Source organism: Xiphophorus hellerii, chromosome 15 (assembly GCF_003331165.1).
Source record: "Xiphophorus hellerii strain 12219 chromosome 15, Xiphophorus_hellerii-4.1, whole genome shotgun sequence".
Classification (NCBI taxonomy): Eukaryota; Metazoa; Chordata; class Actinopteri; order Cyprinodontiformes; family Poeciliidae; genus Xiphophorus; species Xiphophorus hellerii.
Window position 1 is genome coordinate 23,857,744 of NC_045686.1, and position 20,797 is coordinate 23,878,540.

Genomic DNA, 20,797 nt, shown 5'->3' on the forward strand with positions numbered 1-20,797 from the left:
CCACAATTCATAAACAAAATGCTAAAATGTCTGAAAAAAGGTCATTTCATTGATTGACATCTAGATGAAAAACAAAACAAAAACTCCAGTGTTCTGCAACTTTTAGACGCATTTCTACTTCCAACACACCCGAGTCATCAGCAGAACCTGACTGCATTCAGACATTAGGCATTCAGGTAAGTGTTGGACAAGAAACATGTCTAAAAGTTGCAGGAAACCAGATTGTGAGGTCTGGATTTGAAGATCCCTGTCTTAGAGAATAGCTTGTTAACAGTGGTGCCTTCAATTGTTTATGCTAAGAAACCTTTTAAGCTATGCTGCCCAGCCCTACGTTCCTGTTTGCTGGGCTAAAAGAAAAGGGTCTCTATAAGGTCATATTTACACCCCAGAGAAAAAGTCATGGATTCTCTGAGAGCCACAGCTTTTCAATACATACATAATTCAGGCATTTGATGAATTATGTACGTGAACTACATGTTTCAAACTTTTAGACAGTGGCTCTCGAGGACTACAGTTGGAATCCCCAGACCTTAATCTCTCTTCGATTTAAGCATAAATCCAAAATTATTTTAGGAGTTGTTGTGGGTACCAATAATTGCACCATCTGTGATTTTCTAAACAATAAATATTTCCTAATCAGTACTTGTCCCGTTTCATATTCTAAAGGTGGACTCACCTTGAGCAACTGCTCCTGCTGGCTCTCCCACTGCCTCACGTCCTGGTACAGGGTCACAGCCACCCGCTGGGGGTCGGCTCTGCACTGCGCGCACACCCCTAGCTGGGTCAGCTCGTCACACACAGGGCAGTGGAGCGTGGTGAAATACTGAGAAATGGTTCCCTTCCTCCCAGCGGGCTCCTCGCCCCCTACCGCAGAGGAGCAGGACGCTTTCTGGATCTGATGATCAACGACAGACAGAAACAGCTCTAAACAACACTGAACATCCTCTGCTTTTAAATTCCAACAGCTTCAAGTTTGACACAGCCAACTGTTCTGAGTTACACATGTCAGGAGCTTCATCCCAGTAACACTGGGCAAAATCTTTCCCTGCAAAACCTGAGAATTAAAAGCCAGATTGCGGTTCCGGAAGATGGCGGCGTAGCAAGCGGTCGACTTCGTTGAACTGCGCACCATATATTCTATATTTGAGCAGAATACCACCATCTTACTAAGACTTTTCAACTAAATGTGGTGATACGAACTAGTGATGGCCAAATGAAGCCTCATGAAGCAGTGAAGCTTCCGGCCCATTGCTTTGCCCAAAGGTTCGTTACTCAGTGGTTCATTCATTTCTCACTAGTGACATCTGCTGTTCAAACTGTGACAGCCTCGTCACTCAGACAGACATATTTAAAAACAATTAGTACATGCAATATTGTCACAAAATTTTTGTCAAACTCATGTTTAGTAACAGGAGAGTCAATTAAATCCTATTTAACTAATCTTTTTTAGTTATTAAAATGATTTGTAGTCAATCCTAGTATATGTTGACTGTCAGTGGCTGTTTTCTTTTGTCATCGACTGATTTGACAGACATTTGTTTTAGTGTATTCGGACTGCGGTGCTTGTTGGGGCAGACAGTATTCTTTGAGTTTTGATTTGCCTCCTAAAAACTAAAATTCTTCAAAATTTCTCTTTTTCTTGGATTTCTATTGGCTCTCTGATCTGATTCCTTATATTTTTACTCATCAGGCCAGAATTTTACTCTTCCAGCAGCTTTACGTCTGTTTCTGCTGTGCAAGACTGATATATTTTTGCAGAACAAAGAAGTGGAAATTTTAAGAAGGTGAGAATTTTGGAGGTGAAGGGTTTAATTATTTTTTATTTAATAACCTTGTGAATGATCATCTCAAAGTATTTGCAGATGTCAGATTTTTTCTTCTCGCTGGCTCCTTTTCAATCAAGTTCATTTGTGTAGCACATTTCAGCAACACTGAGGTTTCAGAGTGCTTTCTTTACATGATAAAAAACACACAAATATAATGTCATAAAATATACCATAATCAACAATTGAGAAAATCAATAACAAACATTACATTTTGATGAGTGCCATCATCAAAATCATTAATGCACATGAACTATAAAAGGTTCCTTTTATTTCGGCCACTGCTGAAGACAAATACTCCTCTGATGCGATCAAATACAATAACCCGAGAAGCAGCGGCTCATCACGCCTTTATTTTGAAAACCGACACGCAAAATGAAGCAGTCACGTGACCCATGCAATGCGAGGCCTCGTTTGTTACCAGTCACGTGGTTTTCAACAAGACGACACAAGCCTCGAAGCCTGGCTTCAGAGGGCCCACCACTAATATGAACGCTGATAAACGCTCTTCAGACTCACCTTCAGCACAATGCCGCCCAAAATCCTAAAGAAAACCAACAAGACCTGCGAAGTAGAGTCTCAACTGGCTGGCACAGGTAGCATGGCTAACAGGGAGCTAGCTGCTGAGCTGCCAGCGGCTGGCGGGGCCGCCACACTCGATCCTGCTCTTCGCCAAGTTATTGAGGAAATCACTGGGAACATTTCATCAGAAAGTAGACATTCTGACTGAAATGCTTAAGAGCTGGACCACGGAGATAAACGAGCTGGTCCGACGCACTACAGATGCGGAGGACAGAATTACAGCTCAGGAGGACGGCTTGGACCAGGCTACGACCCGCATAAAAAAGTTGGAGAAAGAGGCCCTCACGATGGCACAACGAATTGACGACATTGAAAATAGAGGCAGGAGAAAGAACATTCGGGTGCTCGGTTTAAAAGAGGGCATAGAGTTCTGGCCCTGGAGCCCTAAAATTCTTTGAAAAATGGCTGCCCGAATTTCTACAAGTCGAGACCAAGAGAGGCCGGGCGCCCCGCACGCTGGCTCCACAGCCCGGGCCTACACAGAGACCATGACCGGTGCTGATCAATTTCATAACTACCGAGATCAGCAGGTACTCCAAGCCACGCGGCGACCAGCCCCTGATGTATCAGAACTCTAAGATCATGTTCTTCCAGGATTTCTCGGCAGACACCATGCGCAGGCGGGAAGGATTGATGCGGTGAAGCGACGGTTGCGGGAGGCAGGCATCCACTACTCCCTTCTTTACCGGGCCAGGTTGAGGATTGTACGCGATGGGGAAGCAAAGATTTTTATTTCGCCGGATAAAGCAATGGAGTTTATGGGCAGTTTAGGCTGAAATAAAGTCAGTGGAAGATTATGGAGGCAAAGATTGTGGATGTATGGAGAAAACTCCATCCTGCTGGAAAGGAATACACTTTCTACTCCAACCCCCACAAATGCCACACACGTATTGACTATTTTTTCCTCCCTAAAATTATTTTAAGACGAGTTGCTTGATGCAAAATAGGACACATTTTTATATCTGACCATGCTGCAGTGTATCTAAATTCTACCTTTAAAAATGCTAGGGTTCAATCAAATCACTGGAGAGTAAATCCTTTCATTTTAAAGGGTGGAAAATTTGTGGAGTATTTTAGAACAGAATTCAAACAATTCCTCGCTGCCAATTCTCCCTCTGCTAGCAGCCCCTCCTTGCTCTGGGACACAGCTAAGGCATTTATTAGAGGATTAATAATATCATATACGTGCAGCAAAAAATGAAGAATTGCAGAACAACAATACATATTAGAAAGAAAGCTTAGACTCGCGGTAGAAGAATATGTAAAAAAAAACCTTTGCGGTCTAAGTTGGGGGAGCTCAGTGCCATCCGGTGCTCACTGAACACATTACTGACGCAGAACGCTACAGACAAAGTCAAATTTGCTAAACAAAGATTGTTTGAATATGGGGATAAACCAGGTAGATATCTTTCCTATCTTACTATCTTAAGCAATTGTTTGGAAGACCTCCCAAACAATTGCTTGAATTTCTGACCGGAGGCGTTTATGTTCTACAGACCCAGGGAAAATAAATGCAGCTTTAAATTTTACAAAAATTTGTACCAATCTGAGCAATGTGACAACTCTCAATCTTTAATAGAAAATTTTTTTCTCAAAAATTAAGCTGCCCAATTTGCCAGAGGACAAAAAGAAAGACCTAAATCCAGAAATATCAGAGGCAGAGGTGGAAAAAGCCATCAGATCCCTCCAGGGAGAGAAAGTACCGGGCCTGGATGGGCTCACTTCGGAATTCTACAAAACATTTATGGATCTGCTGTCAAAGCCCTATCTATCCATGCTGAATGACTCATTTGGTACTGGTGTCCTCCCCCCTTCCGTCTGGGAAGCAAATATATCCTTAATTCTTAAGAACTCAAAACCTCCAGAAAATTGTGGCTCTTACAGACCCATCTCATTACTTAATGTAGATCTGAAAATACTGTCCAAAATTCTAGCAAAAACATTTCAACCCTTTTGATAGGGATAGACCAAACGGGTTTTATCAAGGGTCGTAGTTCCTGCAATAACCTCAGACGTCTTTTGAAGGTGATTCAGCTGTGTCAGCGGCGGGCGATGGATGGTCTTGTAGTGTCCTTAGACGCAGAGAAGGCGTTCGACCGCGTGGAATATCTTTTTCATACTTAGCATCAATTTGGACTGGGTCCCAACTTTATCAGCTGGATTAAAGTCCTCTACAGTTGTCCTTTAGCTGCAGTTATTACAAATGGGGTTAGGTCTAGAAATTTTGAGGGTGGAAGGGGAAACAGGCAGAGCTGCCCCCCTTTCACCTCTTTTATTCACTCTTGCAATCGAACCGCTGGCTGAAGCACTCGTAGTGACCCCAATGTATTCGGTGTCAACATTGTTTGGGGACCCATAAAATTTCTTTATACGTCGACGATGTTCTGTTGTTTCTCTCCAGATCTACCACTTCAGTCGAAAGACAAGACGGGATACAAAATAAACTTCTCCAAATCCAAGGCCATGCCCTTGGGTAGACAACTCTATATCCTTAGTTTGCCCCCTGCAGGATTTAAATATCTCTGCATATTTGTCACACCTGTCTTTGATCAGATGTTCAAAACAAACTTTGTCCCATTATTTGAAAAAATTAAGCTAGACCTTGAATCCTGGAATTGTCTTCCCATATCTTGGCTCAGCAGTATTTCGCTTCTTAAGATGAACATTCTCCCTCGCTTGTTGTACCCAATTAGGATGATTCCTATTTTGTTTACTCAGAGGTGGATCCAAAAATTAAAGAGTTGGTTTGGTTCCTTTATCTGGGCCAAAAGAAGGGCATTCATAAAAATGTCAACACTACAGCTACCAAGAAACATGGGAGGCTTAGATCTTCCAGACCTCAAAAAATATCAGTTGAGTTCTCTTATATGCCTGAGAGTGGATATCTGGAAATTCATCCACAGTGTGGTGGTTATTGTTGATGCATATCAGCATGGTACTGGAAGCAGACCTGTTAATATTTCATTTGTCATTTTAAAACATTGATTTAAGTAGATTTGTAAATGTTAGTAGTTTTAATGTTCCCTCTTAAAAGCCTGCTTTTTCTTAAAAATATGAAAATGATAAACAAATGCTGTAACAATCCAATCACTGTGAATACAGTCAAGGCCTGGAGGGCGGTTCAACATATCGAGGGAAGAACTGGGAAAACATCCCCATGTACACCCTTTGTCCAGAACCCTGACTTTCTTCCGGGTATGTTAGATGCAGATTTTGGGGAATGGGTGGCTAAGGGTATATCCCTCTTTGGGCTGTCTTTTTAAGGAGGGGATCCTCATGTCTTTTAATCAAGTTGTGGAAGCCTTTGGAGTAGGGAAAAATAACCTCTTCTGTTTTTTCCAGCTAAGAGACTTTATTAAAAAAGAAACAACTCTACTCGGGGACACAGGTTTCAGGCATTGAAAAACTGTTTTTCGGAACTCGTGAAGTGTCACTCAGTATGTGCTACAAAACATTAAAATGTCATAAGCGTCACTTATCAACTCTGGCCCAGGCCTGGGGAGGAGAACTGAATATCGAGATTACTGATGAATTGTGGAGCAGTATTTGGAACTCTGCCAGAAAAATTACTATTTGTAATCGTTCCTGGGAGTTGCAACTTAAATTACTACATAGAGCTCACTTGGCCCCTAAGTTTAAACCAGGGTCCTCTTCACTGTGCCCTAAATGCAAAATACATGAAGGAAGCCTCACACACTGTCTTTGGTCATGCCCCAAGATCCAGATATACTGGGAATCTATTCTGGTTGAGAGAAAAATTATCAAAACTAATATAGATCTCGATCCAGTGTCTCTTCTCCTTGGTCTACCCAAATAAACATATCCAAAATCAAAACAAGAGTAAGTTGTATAATGTCCTAACTTTCTGTGCTCGAAAGAATATTTTGTTACAATGGATTTCTAATAAATCTACTCCTATTTTTGGGTGGAAGAAGCTTATTTTGGAATATATCCCTCTCGACTTTCTAACATGCCTCGTCCACTCTAAGACTGACACTTTTGGACGCATATGGAAGCCCTTCTTGGATTATGCTGAAGGACACGTGTCTACCATCCTGTCTCAAGCGTTCATAAATGCTTAGATGTGGACTATATAATGACGGAAGTATGTATGCCCCCTATCTTATCTTTCCTTTTGTCTCCTCTGGACTGCACTGCTGAGCTTTTATGCTGTGTTATGTTGTTGTTATTAAAACAAAAAATTAATGAACATATCTACAGTATATAAAAAAAAGCCAGATTGCTCTCTCCGTCAGTCTGGATGTTGACCAGCAGATGGCAGTAGTGCTCCGTCACACAAAAAGCACAGACTTCAAACAGCATTTCATTAATGAATCTGATTGGATTCTCAGGAGGAAGCAGAAAAGGTTTGTCCTGCTCTGTCTGAAACCAGCCTGGCTTTACTCTGACAACAATGGTGGCTGGGCTTTTATTTGTTAAAGCTTTTTCTTTCAATAAAGTTCTTTTCTTATTCTGAAAGTTTCCATGCGAGTTAAAACTGTAAAATGAGTCCCGACCACTCACTCTGGGGAGCTCCTGGTACCATCCAAACACGTCCACTCCGATGAGCTGGAACAAGCGGCCCAGCGGCGGCAGGATCTGCTTGGTGATGTAGTAGGTGGAGTTGAGGCGCAGGCTGGGGTCCAGCAGCACCTCCATGGGCCGGCGCACTAGCTGGATGAGGGGCACGCCGGGCATCCCATACACGATCACATAGGGGACTCTCTCGCCCACGCGAGGCTCCAGGCGCCGGTCGTATGCCATCATCCGCCTGAGAACACCAGAACCCGATGGATTGGGCTGCCCGCTGTGACTCTGCTACCTCACTGCTCTTAAAAACTAAATGAACTCTCCTAGTCTTTAGGAATGGCATATTTTCTACCATCTGACACCAAATTCCCCCCTCCTGCCCCCATAAGAGCTGGGTTGCCTAGCAACAGGCACTGGTAACTATAAACCAGGCTGCTGCAGGAAGACAATGAGCAGTGTGGGGAAAAAAAGAATAAACAGGTTCATGCTGCTCATTTCTATATAATCAGCTGGGATTTCAGTGTGCATTGTTATATTGGTAATGGTTAAGGGTAGGACTAAGCTAACTATGCCTAACTGAATGGATGTCAAGTCAAAGTTTAATATCGTTAAAAAATACCAATGTATGTGGGTATGTTTGTTTTGACACTTCTTGTGTTCACCAAATTAAGGTAATGGTGTGTCTCTATAAACACTCTAAAAGTCATAATTCCCAATAAGTCCCAAAAGCATAAATGTGTGTGTGTGGGTGTATGTGTGTAAATGAGTGTTTTGTTTTTAAGCGTTTCACACAAACACACCTGGTGAGCTCCAGGGCAGGCACGCAGGCTCCGGGCCGGTATGAGCCGCTGCCTCGGTACTCCTTGGCAAAAGTCAGGTCCTGCATGCTAGCCCGGCCGTCCAGAACCTTCACACACTGACGCTGGACAAACTGCTTCACCTGACTGATGTCCCGTGTCTCAAACAGCAGCTTAATGGAGCGCTCCAGAATCTGGGACACATGAACAGATATGAAGCTGCAATACTGACTGGAAGAAACAGTAGTGTGTTGTCTTCAGGTCATGAAAAGAAGCGACACATTACAGCTGCTACATTCCCCTGAGTGACTCATGCAGGCAGCTCAGGGAAAACCAGCGGAGGAATGACTCTGGCACGGCTGTGATTGGTGTAAAGAACTGTGACAGCAAGGGGACAGAGGTTTTCCTGTTACCTTGGAAACAGCGGGGCATCCGTCGCGACGCACCGTTTCTATCCCTTTGGCATCAAACACGGGTTCTTTTTGGTCCAGGCTCTCGTACATGTAGCCCACGTAGCGCTTCTTTGTCTGCAGCACGCAGGGCAAATACACCTGGAGCACAGAAACACAGTGAGGTTCCTGTCAGACATAACAATCCAGCTGCTGCGGAGTCTGCGTGTTTCTGAAGCAGCTCCAGTTTACCTTTTCAAACTTGAGCTTGACAGGTTTGGGGTTGGTCGCGGTCACGGCCTCTGCAATCTCATGGCCGATCTTGAAGGCCTGCTCCTTGGTGGCTCCTTTCAGCAGAACAAACATGCTGTCGACACATGACAGAGACAAACATTCACAGTCTAGTCACTGGGAACCTGCAGGCAGCTTCACTTTCTCATTTTTCTCAATCCAAGTTCATTTAACAAAGACCTAATGAGCCTTCTTCGTTTCAGGAAGAAGATGTCAGGAAGGAGAGCATTGCCTAATTGTGCTGTCACAGTTTTACACTTTAAACTCATTAAAATGCCTAAAAAAAATTAATTTTATTGTAATATTTACAAAAACTATGAAAGGAAAAATAACACGGTTGATGGAGCATAAAGAGAGACAGTGAGGAACTCTGAAGAAGAAACAAAGATAGTACAGTCTGACATCTCCACTAATCATCTTTCAATCTTCTCCTCCTCTCCTTCCAGAGTAAAACAGCTCTGCCTGAAGGTGGGGTCAGTTAAATGTCTCGTCTCATCAACCTTCCCTGCTGTTTTTCCATGATAGATGTCAGACATGATGGATCTGAGGCGCATCCAGAACTCATGTGTGGTGATGGACTCTTTAGTGATTGCTATTCCACATCTCTCCAAATCTGAATTCCTTCCTGACTTCTAGGTCAGATTGACCCAGTCCATTTGACACAATACATTTCTTTTAGGTTAAAACATATCTTAGTGCGAACCAACCAAACAACATAATTTTTAACCATTAATATAATTATATTCCTCTACAGGGACAGTCAGTCAATATCAGGAGTGTGTGTGAGATGTATGACCTGCAGGAGGGGGTACATGTACTCATGGTGAGAAATCGTACCTGTCTGTGTCTCCATACACGACTCGGGCTCCCCACTTCTTGGTGTCGTTGACCAGCTTGATGGCTCTCTCCAGGGTCTCCCTGGCTTTGTGGACAATGCTGTCTCCCACCTGCAGAAGAACCACACCTCCATGAAACCTGTCTGAAACACACTGCAGATTTGAGATATTTCACCTTCTTTGTGAAATATCTCAAGCTCAGTTGGACTGGATGTTCACAGTATTCTGTGAACATCAGTTATCAACCATTGCCACCAATTATCACTTGGCATTAAGTGAGGACTTTAACTAGGCCATGCTTTCACACAAACCGTTCCATGTCAAGCTGTCATCCTGCTGGAGGTGAACCCAGCTCAGGCTCTCTGCAGTATAACAGATTTTCTAACAGCTGCCCAGTCAACAGGTTCTCCCACCTGAGGCGCAGATCTGTGCAGCTCCTCCAGGGTTACCATGGAGGATTAATGCTCTCCTTGCCCAGCCTGTCAGGTTAGGTAGACCCGTCTGCTGGTCTTCATCATGGCGGTTGTTCACTGATGTTCTCATTAAGACTGACATCAAATTACACACAAGTGATCCTTGGATGGACTTGATTTTATTTAGGAGAATCAGATTTTTTATTTACCAAAACGTCAGAAAACCACGTATCCTCTTACCTCCAGAGCAGAAATACATACTATTGGTCTGTCAAATAAAATCTAAATATCAAGTTTGTGGTTGAAAACAATGTGAAGCTGAAGCATCATACGTTCGCAGGATTCTACATGTAAGATAGAAATGCATAATCTCCCTATGTAGTGAGCGTTGGGGTGTTCAGTGAACAGGATGGATGCTGATGGCCTCACCTCCACGCTGGGCATGCGTCCTGAGTAGTTTGCTGAGGTGTAGCCAAAGGTGACGTTGGCGATGAGCTTGAGTCCAAGCTGCCGGGCGTCCAGCAACCTCATCAGGGCCTTGTCCTGCCGGTAGCTTTTCATGGACTGCTTCACCATGATCCTGGTGCTCAGGATCTCCTCCAGCATGCTAGGAAGGACGCCTTTACGCACCGACGACTGAACACACACACACACACACACACACACACACACACACACACACACCCCCACACACACACACACACACACACACACGTACAACTTCAGTCCGAAAAAATAAATTTTCCCAGACAAGCTTATGGAGACCATTCTGAAAACAGCTGAGGTAGCGTTTCTGGAAGGTGTCGGAGGTTCAGAGGGAGCCGGACCTTTACGAAGGCGATGCCGCTCGGGGACACGGTGATGTCATTACGGAGCTGGTGGAGGAGCTCAGGAGGAACCCGCAGGGAGGTGCAGCCAAACTTAAATTCATCCGGTCTAAATAAAAGAAAAAGGCAACGACGTTCATTACCATGATGCTCAAACTGATGAGCTCTAGTTCAAAGTCTTCAGTAAGAAGAATGAACACATTACAGCAAACTTACTCTGCTTTGTGATTTAGAAAGTCTCATAGAAAACAGGTACACACTCTCCATGGAGTACACACACACTGCTGTTAGCAGAGAGTACTACCTGCGATAATCTCCAAAATGAAATACTAAATTTTTAACATTTCAAAATATTCTAAAATAAAAGCACAAAACAGAAGTAACAGATCAGACTTTTATAGAACTGGATTTTGAAAATAATAAGCCTCAAAATCACTGACGGGTGTTAGTTTGCTAGGAAATACAGTCGCCATGGGAGCCATCTATTCTCCTGTTAGTGCAGTTGTTTAATTTAAATAAAGAGATCAAAAAGAATTTATAAGCTAAACTAGACTATACAAATAGAAAACTTTTAAAACTCCTGAATCTTGAAGATTTCCATGTCTTCCTCTGAATGTGGAGCAGAAACTCTGCCAGCCACTACTTTATTATTATAATTATTATTCCCCTGCAGTTGCAAACATATTCATGTTGAAAAGAAGTGTTCACCACTCCTGCTGTTGCCATGCAACAATATTAACCCAGCAGAAAAGCTCAAATAACTAGTAAGAGTGTGTGTGTAAGCTGCTCTGAGCTTTGAGTATGTCTGTTCAATTCAAACTAATGAGGGAACAAAGCAAGGCGGGTTCTCGGTCGGTGCAGGGGTGTGTGTGTGTGTGTGTGTGTGTGTGGGTCTTGTCCTTACGTTCCCAGGCTGTCCACGTGGCCGAGGCATGTGGAGAAGCAGTAGTTGTATGCGATGACGATGGAGGGGTACAGCGACTGGAAGTCCAGCACCACCACAGAGTTGCTGTAGAATCGGGACTCGGGCTCCATCACCAAGGGAATGCACTGCGGCGCCCTCTGCTGGGCTCGCTGCTGCACGCTGGGCGTCACCGGGATGTAGTTCAGGGGCTTGGCCACACGGAGCATCATGGACTCAACACGGTACTGAGGGGAGGAGAAGACTGATGACTGCAGGCAAAATGTTCATGAGCTTCATAAGATAAAAGTTAGTTTGTAACATTACTGCTCATCAATATTCTTATATATAGAAATTAGAGCAAGTACTGTCACAAACCTATTTTAAGTGATTGGTTGTTCAGGAGGTGAAGAAAACAGGATTTTTTGGCAATAGTTGCAAGTTATCAAGGGTTCACACTAACACTCTTCAATGTGGAAGTTGCTACTGAAGGAAGACTTGAAGTTATCCAATTTCAGAATCTGTAAGGTGTCGACAAAGGAAGTCAGAGGAAGCAAAATCTAAAGCCTTGTATTTTACACAGTGGGGTGTTAAGATAAATGAGTTAAAATATCAATTCCAAGTTTTTGTTTCATATATACTGGAACCCTGTTTTACAACATTTGTTCAGATTAATAATTAATGAGCGCTCATTACTGCAAAAACAGAAAAGTGCTTCAAGATAATCAGACTGGCAGATCAAAGCAAACTGCCATACAGCTCTGATCGCTGCATTTCTACAGAAATAAATCAATAAAAATCACCTAATTTCTTTTTAAAGTGTAAAATGTAACAAATATGGCTGAAAAGCTTACAGAATGTAAACATACTGCTTTCTGAGTGCAGCTGCGTTTACAAAACAACCTTAAAAAGCTATGCTAAATGTTTAGCAGCCTTGTAAATACCTGCTATTGGGTTGGAAAGTGAAAAATCCCCAACAGTTACCTCACAGAGAAATGCTGCAGCACAGAGATGCAGTGTGTTTCAGGACACTACTAACAGTGTGTGTGTGTGTGTGTAGGGGTGTGTGTGTGAGTGTGTGTACCTGAGATCCTCGAGTCAAAACATGGAGGAACTGGATTCCAAAGAGCCGGGCCAGCTCGCTGGTTCTGCCAATGATGTCCTGCTGCTGCAGCAGCTGCATGGTGCCGTGTAAACGACTCACATAATGATCCACCATTTTCCACCTGCAGCAACATGCAGATCAGAGGACACAGCCTGCTTTACTCCAGAACAGGTCGGGTCAAACCTTCACTGCTTCTGTCCACCCAGCGATCGCTGACGGGCCCGTTTGGCACAGCAGAGCGTTGGATAACAGAACATGGGAGTGTGTCACTGTGCCGGACCTGTGCAAGTGTGTGATGTGGTCGAACCAGTCGGACAGCGTGCGGGGGCTGTAGAGGGGGAAGCGCTGATGGAGCACGTGGAAGGCCACGTTCTCAAAGCTGTAGTTGTTCAGCGTGACCTGCAGGGCCGAGAAGATCACAATGAGACCTGGGCAGGTGCGAGCCATTATGTCATCATTCATCAATTACTCTGATGATTAATCGGAAAAAATTGGCACATTTCTGGAGATTTTTCAATTAACTACTTTTTATACAATATTGAAAATATATTTGAAAGATGCAAATCAACAAATAATTCACAACAAACATTTTATTTCCTAAAATGCAATAACGGCATTCCTTTACTGAAAGCAACAAAGGATTCACCTGAAGTTAAAAACATCAACAGTACAGTGATCTGTTGATTCATTTACAGATTAAAACCAGTTAAGAATTGGAGAGCAACAGGTGCCCAAAAGGAGATTTTGTTTTATAGAATTTGAACCAGGTGATGTCAAGACTGGGCAACTTGAGGAGTTCTGGGTAGAACAGATTTATCATGAAAAAGACTCCAAACATATAGCTACAGTAAAGATCTAAGTACATTCATGTCTTTGAATGGCCCAGTCAAAGTCGAGGCATAAATCCAATTGAGAAAAAGCAGCAAGGCTTGAATTGTTTTTGCTTACAGAGACTCTCCCTTCAATCTGACTGAGCTTTTCTGCAAAGAGAAATTTATCGTAGAAATGTGGCTAAAAACAGATGCATGCCATCCTTTATATGACAAAAAGAAAAAAAATTCTAAATACATTTTTTCTTCTACTTCACAATTGTGCACTAATTTGTGTTGGTCTATAACAATCCCCAGTAGTAAGTCCAGGGGGTTGAGGTTAGAGTTAACGTGACATTGAAACTGTCTTTTTAAGATAATGCCAGATACTGATGAAAAGAGCAAAAGTCTGCCAAAACATTTTTGGTGGCAATAAATGATTTTTTTAAAATAGAAACAGCAGGTCACCACAGCCTGGAGAGAGAAAGCTGGGAGAGGAACCTGCCTCGCTCTTCATCACCCTCCACAGGTTGAGGGTGACGCGGCCGATGATGTTGATCTCAGTCATGGTGTCGGCTCCGTACTCATCCCTCTCGGCAGCGAAGCGGTTCTCCTTGGAGTCACCTGAGGACACGCAGAGCCAGACAGAAAGCCAATTAGAGAGGCTGGCAGCTGCCTGAGGCGCTCCATTCAGCTGGAGCACACACACAAACCCACTGTCATGGAGACACACGTCTGTCCACACAACACACACTGTCCATATGTGCTACGCTCGGTCCCAGGGAAGCCTGCGTTAGCACTCTCAGCATGTTCAAAACAGAAACCTCTGTCTCTTTCACACCCCCCCACACACACCCACACCCCCCCACACACACACATCCACCCCTCCTAACATCCATGTTTTGATTTCTTTTAGAAAGAGAGGTGGCTCATAAAACTCATTCTCTGGGGAGCAAAATCATAAAAATAAACCCCGACTGCAAATTAACACATCAAACTCACACTGGAAAAATCTTTTCCAGAAACCAATGTTGGTTTTTATGAAGCAAAAATTTTTTTACCTGTTGCTGAAACCTGTTAGATCCCCCCGGTGCAGAAAAGTTATCAAAAATGTGTTAAAATTTCTCTGTGAGGAGGCAGCAGCTACTGAATCTACACCACCATGTTTTCTTATTTTCAGTCAACTTTAACTGTTTGTTTGCAAAAACTAACTCATATGGTTTTCAATGTTTAACATCATGAAATCTTAGTGGGAATTATAGATCATTTTAATTAAGGATGGACTTGTGCTTTCACTATAAGCAAGACTAAATGCCAGTTCTAGTGATTATTACAGGTTAGATTGGAAAGTTTAACAGAGTTTATTCTCCAAGACATAACTGAAAACAGCTCCTAGGATTGTTACACGGTGAATGATTTTTAGTTTGAAAGTGTGTCTGGTTAATGCTCTTATTGGTGAAAAAAAAATCAATAAATGTTAAAAAGGTCCTGACTTTGAAGTGATTTTAATTTTGTTCTGCAGTGTAACCATGGTGAAATAATTACATTATGACAGGCCAGAAACCTCTCCTCAAAACAAAGTAACCCAAATACATGGAACTAGTTCATATATTTAAAATTTGTCACAGTTACACCTTTAAGTGCATTTGGAGTTTCTTACATATGTCATATCTTGTAATTACTATGACAGAATATTCACTCATAGTTTCATTACTGCTCAGAGAAAAAAAAAAGATTTTCATCTTTTTTATTTTCTCCCTCCTTCCCAAACACATGATGTCTGAATAAGTTGTCACAATTTTTTTAAAACAATTACAATCACACAGTTTATAAGCTCTAATAAACTGTGACTGCTCTGTAAAATTCTGAGATCAGTTTTCAAAGCCCATCCAGAATGGGGATCCTCCATACCACTGCAGTATTTCTTCCACATATTTCACAATGTAACAGGTTTAGTGGCTGTAATTCATTTCCAAAGCAGAAACACCTGCAGCAGGAGAAATGACCTCGCTCAGCGTCGCAACTTACAAACCCAGCAGCACCCAGAAGTGGAAATGGTTCCACTGTGGAAAGGTTCTAGTAAATTATGTTCTGGAACTAAGAGGCCCTTGAGTGCATTGTGTTTATTATCAGAGGAGATATCAATAATTGATGCTGTGATTTAAAGCTGCAGTATGTAACTTTTATAAAAAATATGTTTGACATATTTGTCAAAACTGTCACAATATCGTGCCAGTATAATATGAGAGATAATCTGTGAAAAGATCAATCTCCTCCTCGTCCCTGAGCTGCTATGGTCATCTGAAGAAATGCACCACTCCTAAAACAACCAATCAGAGCCAGGAGGAGGGGCTTAGTACTGTCAGTCAACCTTGTGTATGTGCTGTTCAATGTGCTAATGGTGGACGAACAACTTACTATTATGGGAAAAAAACTGTTTATCTGGCGGTATTGGTGGCCACGCTAACTAGCCTAGCATTCAGAAAAGCATGTTATCAGGAAGAAGCTGTACAGGCACATGCAAGGGTGATTGACAGCTCTAAGACCCACCTCCTCGCTCTAATTGGTTGTTTCTAGTTACCAGTGGGAGAACTGAGAGAAGAGCTTGATTTTTAATTTATTTAATTTCCCTTTGGGATGGATAAAGTATTTTTGAATTTGAATTTAACAGATTATCATCGACAAAGTAACAGTTTCAACAAATATGCAAAAAATATATTTTTTATAAAAGTCACATACTGCAGCTTTAATAGTGGAAAAAAAAGAATAATGGACATGTTAGCAAGCATGTTTCTCTGTAATGATGGGCAGATTATGAGTTTATTTCTCTGAACTGTGAAAGCCTCAAATCATAAAAGCATTGATCTGTTCAGAAACTGGAGCAGCGTGAGCCTGAACCACCGAGGTGAGTCCTGGAGGTACCTGGAATCCGTGACAGCTGCTGGCAGAGGTCCACTCCTATTGCAGCGGCGCGTTGAAGAAGGTAGCCCCATGAATGCATCTGCACCTCGTATCCCAGCAGGATGTCTGGGTCAAACCTGGAGAAACAGCATGCAGACTGAAAGCAGGATCAACAACCCTCCTCCATCTGAGTGGTTCACTCTGATAGAACTGTAGCACAAACCGTCCCCAGTCAGTGAGAGAACACACACCTTCTCATGATGGCGATGAGCTCCTGAAACAGCATCTTCTCCTCCCTGGCGTAGGTAACTTGTAGCCCAGAGACTCCTGACCTGACCAGCAGCGGTGCCTTCGATCTGGGACCTGCAGAGGATCCCAACAGCTGCATCAGCCCAGGTTCACTGACATGACTGAAACACTGAGGCTCACACAGTAACACCTGGACCACTGACTACAGGCTTTATTACACCAACCAAAGCAAACAGAGCACATCAACAGACTGAAGGAACAAAACCATCAGTAGGGGGCAGTAACAGAAGACATTATCAGAATTCAGACAAGATATATTTCATTGCCACTCCACCATAAAATGAATAAGATGTTATTTTTACCTACAAGTGAAAATGATTTGGATAGTGTTGACTGTATTCTGTATGTTTTAGAAGCAGCATTCAGCTTCTATGCACCACAAATCTGGAACAAACGTCCGGAAAATTGCAAAACATCCATAACACGGGGTTCCTCTAAATCTAAACTAAAAATCCAGCTGTTTAGAGTTGACAAATTTGTTAAATTCAGTTCCATTACTACTGTGTTCAATGAGTGAATTGTTTGCGTTATTTCAATACGACCCAAAAAACTAACAAGCCATTGTTTTAAGAAGGTGACAAAATAAAGTATAAAAGAGAACAAAAGTTTTCCATTGGGTTGGTGATTAGTTCACACTGCTCACCTCTAGGTCTTTTAATAATAATAATGATAATATTATTATTATATATTTATCCTTATTCATGACCTTCTAAATATTTTGTCCAATGTAATTGCTAAATATAATTTTTACTGTATGTACTTTTGAATAGAGAGGGTGGGTGTGATTGGTGGGGTTTTAGATTTGTAGTTTGTTCCGTAGTATGTTCAGTTTTTCAATGAAAAATAGAATATACTGTTGTGCACTGCTTGATGTTTTAATTAATGGTTGTGCATTCTCAATAATTATATCTGTACCAACATGTAGAGGGACTTCACCTTGACCACAGCTTTCATGGTCTTTGTCCACCATGATGGCACCTGTCAGCTGAGTGCCATCTCCGCCCTGCAGGGGCGCGTCGGAGCTCAAGCAGTAGAATAAGGCACATATTGGGTCAAACTCCGGGTCAGGTTCCAGGTCCCGGCGGCTTCTAGCATGGAGCTCCATTCCCATTAAAGTAAGGTACTGGACCTGAAGAGTCAAAACAAACTGTACTGTAAGCTAAATATGGAACTTGCAAAAAGTAACATGTGCCACATGAGCGAGGTGTGGACCCGGACCGGACCACAGCAGCTGTTGGTCCCAACCTGTCCTGCGGAGTTTCTCACCTCATGCAGAGCTTTGGCATCCTGCAGATTCTGCATGCTGACCTTGAAGCCATACGAGTTGGCAATACTTGGCCCTTCAATCTGAGACTGTTCTTTCTTTGGCACATTTATAGCAGCAAACTGGTTCTGTGAAGAAAAGAGAGAGCATAAAAAGCACTGCAAAGTGCACAATATGACGCTTCAGCCCCGTTAAAATAAAAGATAAGACTGCAGTCAAACACTGAACTGTAAACTGGAAATCACACAGACAGGGGTGAGTTCTAACCTTCATTTGTGTGGTCAGTAATACTCTCCTCAAAGGATCGGTCTGGCTTCTTCTTCTCCGAGAAACAGGATCCTCTGCAGCAGGGAAAGATCAGGACAAGAGCTCAGTTAACAGCAGAACCGCTGTGTTAGACACATTTACTTTTACACATTTACAACATTTATGTTCAAAGGGACAAAAACCTAACTTGTCCTGCTGATTGATTATCAGCAGCTGGACACGGTTTCCCAAATAGTAAACAAGCTCAATAAGCCCAGGTGTGCTGAGAAAACAGGGTTTTTAATGCTTCTTAAAGAACAAAAACAGAAGACAAAATAAACAAGTTTCTAAATACCAACTTTTTTAACAGGCACTTTTAAAAACTGAAAATGACATTAAGCAAAATACATCAGTATGTATTAAACCATGCTTGGCCTAAAACGATTAATAGAATTATAGAATTAATGGTTTATTAAAATAATTGTCAAGTAGTTTAGTAATAAATTAATTGTTAACTGGAGTGTATGGAATCAAAAGCAGGCCATTAGCTCAGAGAACACTATCAGAGTAGTAATTACACCATAAACTGCTCAGAAAATATTTACATTTAAGATGTAAAACATTCTTTGTCTGTAAATATGTTCTACCCAGAAAAACTCAAATGGTTCAAATTCTGTAAGAATATATAAAACTCCTTTCGTTATCCAGTTATTAATAATAAAAAAATAAAGCGATCAGCTCTACACTTTACTGATGTACAGTACGTCCAGCAGAAAGGGCTGAACTTTTCACATAAATATATTGAAATATTTTTAGCTGCAGATGCATCCTTTGTTATAAATGATCAAACATTCACTAAAAGGAAGCTTAAAATGCTATGGCTTTTTAACGCATCAGGCAGCTACACACATTTAGACAGTTCAATTAATTTCCATTTGATATGTTGTGCAGTTATGAGTTATAATAGATTAGAACCATTTAAACTAGATGTGGCATTCAAAATATGTTATGTTACAACACTTTTCATTAATCTGATGGTTGAAGAACCTGAATAACAGATTAAAAACAATAAATATTTTTGATGCTGAGCTCAGGTCTATTTATTCAGTAATTTAGCAGCAAAAAAGGCTTTTGAATGAAAATGGTTGCTTATTTAGTTGATATATGGTTTTTAATTAAATTGTGACTAATTAATTACAGAACCTGTAATTAATTAGTACGGTAAATTAGTCCCACCACAAGTTAATAAGTTCTATATATTTCTATTGCTTTCAGTCAGAAAGTAACTAATAATGCAACGTCTGTTTGTTCAGATATGTAATATGAATATGAACACTCTCTCATGAGCCCTGCTGGTGAAACTTACTGTCACTTATGGGCGTGCTGCAGACTGGGTCCAGATCTTCCGTGCTCCTCCGCCTTTTCCTTAAGAAGGGGGTGGTGTGTAGGCGGTGTGGATTGCTGCTACCACCGTTCCCATCTGCACCATGGAAAGGAAAGGGAGACTGGTCCGCTCCGAATCTCTCCTGTGAATCGGGGAGCCTGGATGATGGTGACTCTGGTGAGTTCTTGCTGCCGAGTCGCTCAGGCGCTGATGGGCTCAGCTGGTGAGGCTCCTGCCACGGAGGCAGCTCTGGGGATTCTGGAGACACCGTGTTGGAGGCGTCCTCCTGTTTCTCAGGCTGAGGGCTCACAGTGCTCTCATCTGAAACCGGACTCAGTGTTGTGGTGTTGGACCGAGGGCCGGTGTCCACCAGAGGAGACAAGGCTAAGGACAGGCTGAGCTTCTTTCTCCTGCGAGTTCTCACACTGGAAGTGTTCCCATAGTGTTCAATGTTAACTGAAATGCATCTGGAAACATTAGGCAGGTTGGTTCTGTCAGGGTTCTCCTGCTCCACATCTGCCCCCTCCCGCTTCTTCCCCGGCTCCCTCCTCTCTTTCTGCAGGCTGTCGTACTGCTTCCTGGCTTCCAGCCACAGCTGCACGCGCTCGTGGCTCGGCGGGTTCCTGCAGGGCAGAAGGACGACCTTCTTGTCGCTGGCTGAGGATGCGAGAAGCCCTGTCTTTTCTTCTTTTGCCTGCTCGACCTCCGCTCCCTGAGAGGAGGTGATGGTGGTGGCGGGGTGCGTCATGACGCAGAAGGCGGTCTTCCAGAAATGGAGGCCCTCCAAAGACAGGTCTCCTCCAAACTCTTGGAGTTCCCTCACTAATCTGGTTCCCACGGTGAGCTTGCGGCCCCCAACCTCCCTGGAAGACAGCAGGAGAGACGAGAAATCATCTAAATGACACCAGACAACAGGAAGAACCACAGATCCAGGACAGGAGAACTGGATCCTTCATTTGTGTGGTCAGTAATACTCTCCTCAACAGGACTGCATTCATCTTAAACTAGCAATCATGAATATAATCTATCTTTTAATTAGATATTATATTTTATTTGTATTAGTGTCCAAAGTAAGCAGAGTAAATGACCCCGAGACAAATAGTTAGTCACAAAAAGATTTACAATAAGACTGCAGAGGAAAAATGAGTCCATCTGCTGCTGAAATCTAAAAACAATTAACAATCAGAAATGTGTCAAATTTAACATTTATGTTGGCTTTGATACAACAGGAGAGTAACAACAATCATCCTTTAAAAAGCAGTTATTTCGTGTGCAATAATTTAATAAAACTTATGAATTTTCTCTTACACATCGTTTCAGCTTTTATCTTATTTTATGGTGATAATTTTAGCTGTGTGTCACAAATCTCTAAAAGAACTGCTTTTGAAAT

The 20,797-nt window shown here is 42.3% G+C and overlaps 1 protein-coding gene across 1 annotated transcript in view; it reads right to left on the minus strand.

Annotated features, from left to right (window-relative positions):
* The window catches only part of rev3l (REV3 like, DNA directed polymerase zeta catalytic subunit), a 64,309-nt gene that overhangs the window by 1,341 nt on the left and 42,171 nt on the right, over positions 1 to 20,797 (minus strand). Inside the window, exons 14-31 of the mRNA XM_032586095.1 lie at positions 19,390 to 20,270; positions 18,045 to 18,118; positions 17,780 to 17,905; positions 17,450 to 17,642; positions 16,456 to 16,567; positions 16,226 to 16,341; positions 13,809 to 13,927; positions 12,775 to 12,893; positions 12,474 to 12,615; positions 11,393 to 11,637; positions 10,489 to 10,597; positions 10,091 to 10,297; positions 9,250 to 9,359; positions 8,374 to 8,488; positions 8,146 to 8,283; positions 7,736 to 7,926; positions 6,930 to 7,176; positions 677 to 895 (exon numbers count right to left, since the gene is read on the minus strand). Coding sequence (XP_032441986.1) covers positions 677 to 895; positions 6,930 to 7,176; positions 7,736 to 7,926; positions 8,146 to 8,283; positions 8,374 to 8,488; positions 9,250 to 9,359; positions 10,091 to 10,297; positions 10,489 to 10,597; positions 11,393 to 11,637; positions 12,474 to 12,615; positions 12,775 to 12,893; positions 13,809 to 13,927; positions 16,226 to 16,341; positions 16,456 to 16,567; positions 17,450 to 17,642; positions 17,780 to 17,905; positions 18,045 to 18,118; positions 19,390 to 20,270 — 3,463 coding nt within the window. The remainder of the gene's footprint in view (positions 1 to 676; positions 896 to 6,929; positions 7,177 to 7,735; positions 7,927 to 8,145; positions 8,284 to 8,373; positions 8,489 to 9,249; positions 9,360 to 10,090; positions 10,298 to 10,488; positions 10,598 to 11,392; positions 11,638 to 12,473; positions 12,616 to 12,774; positions 12,894 to 13,808; positions 13,928 to 16,225; positions 16,342 to 16,455; positions 16,568 to 17,449; positions 17,643 to 17,779; positions 17,906 to 18,044; positions 18,119 to 19,389; positions 20,271 to 20,797) is intronic.